The 3,304-nt window shown below is 32.3% G+C and overlaps 1 protein-coding gene across 1 annotated transcript; it reads right to left on the bottom strand.

Annotated features, from left to right (window-relative positions):
* Positions 1–1,232: 1,232 nt before the first annotated feature.
* Positions 1,233–1,634, bottom strand: LOC131172916 (zinc finger BED domain-containing protein RICESLEEPER 3-like). Its single transcript, XM_058134464.1, has one exon. It carries the CDS (start codon positions 1,632–1,634, stop codon positions 1,233–1,235), a length of 402 nt encoding a protein of 133 aa, XP_057990447.1.
* Positions 1,635–3,304: the final 1,670 nt, after the last annotated feature.

Here is a 3,304-nt window from a genome sequence, read left to right as displayed (position 1 = left end):
GAGCTGTGAGCTAGTGTTATCACTTGTTTGCTCACAATCAGTTTGATACATTTTCTTATACTCATTAAATAAGTCAATCAAAGATGACTTCACCTTCTGGAACAACTGCTCACCCTTTTCTTCACCATGCATTTGGCAAAATTGAAACTCCATATATTCAAACTTATCATGAGGGTCAAGAACAGTAGCAAAATAAATTAATTTATTCATTTTATCTATATCCCCCAGTACTTGTCAAATTTTTTCTTCATTCTGTCCCCCATATTTTTCACCTCAATATTAGTACTATCCACCCATTGATTTAAAATAAAAGCCAAGTCACTTATCTCACCAAAAAACTTGTTAGATGTGATATATCGAGAACCAGAAATACGCAAAGTAAGCTCGTAAAAATGAGATAACATTTCAGCCATTTTCCTACATTCAGACCAATCATGAAAATTAGGCACTTCATTCTCTCCCAATTCAAGCCTAAACATAGGTTCTTGTGACTCATACCTCTCGAATGCCCTTTCATATTTTTGAGCTATATTCAACATCAAGTAAGTTGAATTCCACCTAGTTGACACATCTAAACACAAAGAAGACTTGCCATCAATTTTTTCATATTCAACACACTCCTTAAACTTTTTCAACCTAGCTGGAGAACTCCTAATGTATCTCACTGCATTCCTTACTTTCAGCACTGACTCACTAACATCTTTTAAGCCATCCATGACAACCAAATTAACTATGTGTGCCATACACCTCATATGAAGGTAATCAGAATTAGAAACAGTGACACCCCAATTTGCAAGCTTTTTTTTTCAAATAAGAAATGGCTATATCATTTGAACTAGCATTGTCAACTGTAATAGTGAATATCTTATCTAGCCCCCACTTTAGCAAACAAGTTTCAATAGCTCTACCAATTGCATCATCTTTATGACTTGTAATAGGACAAAAATTAATGATTTTCTTATGTAACTTCCAATCATTATCAATGAAATGAGCAGTGATACACATATAATTAATTCGTTAAAATGATATCCATGTATCCGTAGTAAGACTCACCCTTTGACAATTTCTCTTCAAATAAGACTTCAATTTTGACCTCTCCTCAACATACACTAAATAACAATCTCGTGAAATAGTCCAATGAGAAGGAATCTTAAACTTAGGACATATAGCTCTCATAAATTTTCAAAATCCCTCACCTTCTACAAATTTAAATGTCAACTCATCAATGATAATCATGAAAACAAGAGCCTCCCTAATTTCATTTTCATCATATTTCCAAGTAGAAGTGTGCCTACTTCACCCTTTACATTGTTTGAATTTGGTTGCAAATCCAATAGTGCTTGCCTAGTCTCAATGGCATGTGGATGCTTTTTGCAAATATTCATATGATTCCTAAGTGCAGTGGTTCCATTTCTCTTGGGATCACAACAAAATTCTTTATTACAATAATTACACTTGCCTTTGGTGTCACCATCATCAGTTTTAAACTTGGTGAAGTGATCCCAAACTGTAGACCTTGGCATGACTGGCTTTCTTTTCACTTTTGATTTTGAACTTGTTGCAGTTTCTTGTTCACTTTGATTGGAATCAGTTGTATTTATTGGATCATTTTGCCCGCTAGAACTAGAATCCATGTTCAGCTACTACAAGAGTACACAAATAATTAACATTAGAACTCTAATCAATATTATTGTGGAGCACAAGCTACCATAGAAAGAGTAATTTCAATTCACATTAATAATATAAATTATTAGTATATGTAATTTATTAATAAATTTTCATATATATCAATGACTGATTTATAATTTCTTTTAATAAGTATTAAGAATTTAGGTTTTCATAAAGATCAAAATTTGATTCATGGCCAGCTTTTGCCCAAAATAAGCAACTTTTTATAACCATTGCTTCTGTCAAAAGCATTAAATGCAAGAAAGTGACCAACTTGAGGAATAATCAGTTAATTATAACATTCAGCTATAATAAGCAAGAGACAGTTAGTAGTTAGACACTCATCATAGCAAGCAGCAGAAGTTAACTTTGAGTTATGAGACGTCCATAAAATAAAATTAAGCCAACATCACATGTCAGATGATAACAAACAATTCAAAGTATAGATTATGGCCAACTAATTAACTAGTACTTTTTTTCTAAGCTTTTTGTAGTGGGTTCCATATCAGAAAAAGGGAAATGCATGTGGTTTTAGATTTCAACTTCTTGTGCCACTAACCCTACTATTATCCTTCTAATTGAGCTCGGATGAATTTTATTATTTCTTAGGTGATTTGATTAACTTAATAGGACAAAACTCTAATTGAGGACAGCAAAATAACAAATAAGAGCCTAACTAAAGAGTCAACTCCATGATTAGTATGCTGAGTGTTAAATGATTCAGAAAATCAACCAAAGAATTAATATTCACAACAATCAAACTGTCACACAGGTAAGGTAGTGCCATTCCATTGGCCTATTTTAATTTAAATTCAGGAAAAGGGGGAAAAATGACAATACAACACAAAATGGTAGCCAAAATTTGATTATTAATTTATCTTTTTCTGGAAACAATAGAAAATTAAAATAACATGAGCCTTCACAAGTTGCCAAGAAACATACACATACCCTACTAACATATCCTTAGTTTTTAATCTGATGCTTCAACCTCTACTTGATATACGTGTCATATAAACACAAAGAGATTCTAGATTGCTTTTATATCAAATCAATTTCAATAATCTTTTTTTTTTTTTTTTGTTGGGAAAGGGTTTCAATTTTATCTACTCAAGTATATTGCTATCTTGATTTATACATGTGTCCAATAAAGATGATGCTCAATCTGTGTGGCCTACTTAGCCTTAGTTAACAAGTTATAAACTAGTTGATCACCAGTGACTACTGATAACAGTAACTGCCAACCTTATTTTCCTGATATAACTATATTGATACTGAGAAAATAATAACATACCGTTGTCTAAGGCTTATGTGCTGTGGAAAATGAAAATCCTCAAGGAAAGAATGCAAATTAGCAACCTAGTCATTAGAATAATATACATAAATAGAATTTTTTCAACATGAAAAAATATTTCAAAAAAGCATGTCGGCAAAATCTACATACCTCCCTAGGGGTAAAATATCTTAGGCCTTGCTCCTTCAATGAAGATGTTTTCCCCTTATCCTTTGGCTGCATGATCATTTTGTAAATGTCATGTTGAGAAAAGGGGAATAGATTAATGGCATTCAAGCTTAACATAAAAATTAGGATACAGGAGAAAATTATTTTGAGAGACGAATGCTCACCTCGAATGAAGAT

The sequence above is a fragment of the Hevea brasiliensis genome, chromosome 14 (assembly GCF_030052815.1).
Source record: "Hevea brasiliensis isolate MT/VB/25A 57/8 chromosome 14, ASM3005281v1, whole genome shotgun sequence".
Taxonomy (NCBI): Eukaryota; Viridiplantae; Streptophyta; class Magnoliopsida; order Malpighiales; family Euphorbiaceae; genus Hevea; species Hevea brasiliensis.
This window is presented reverse-complemented; position numbering and strand designations above follow the sequence as displayed.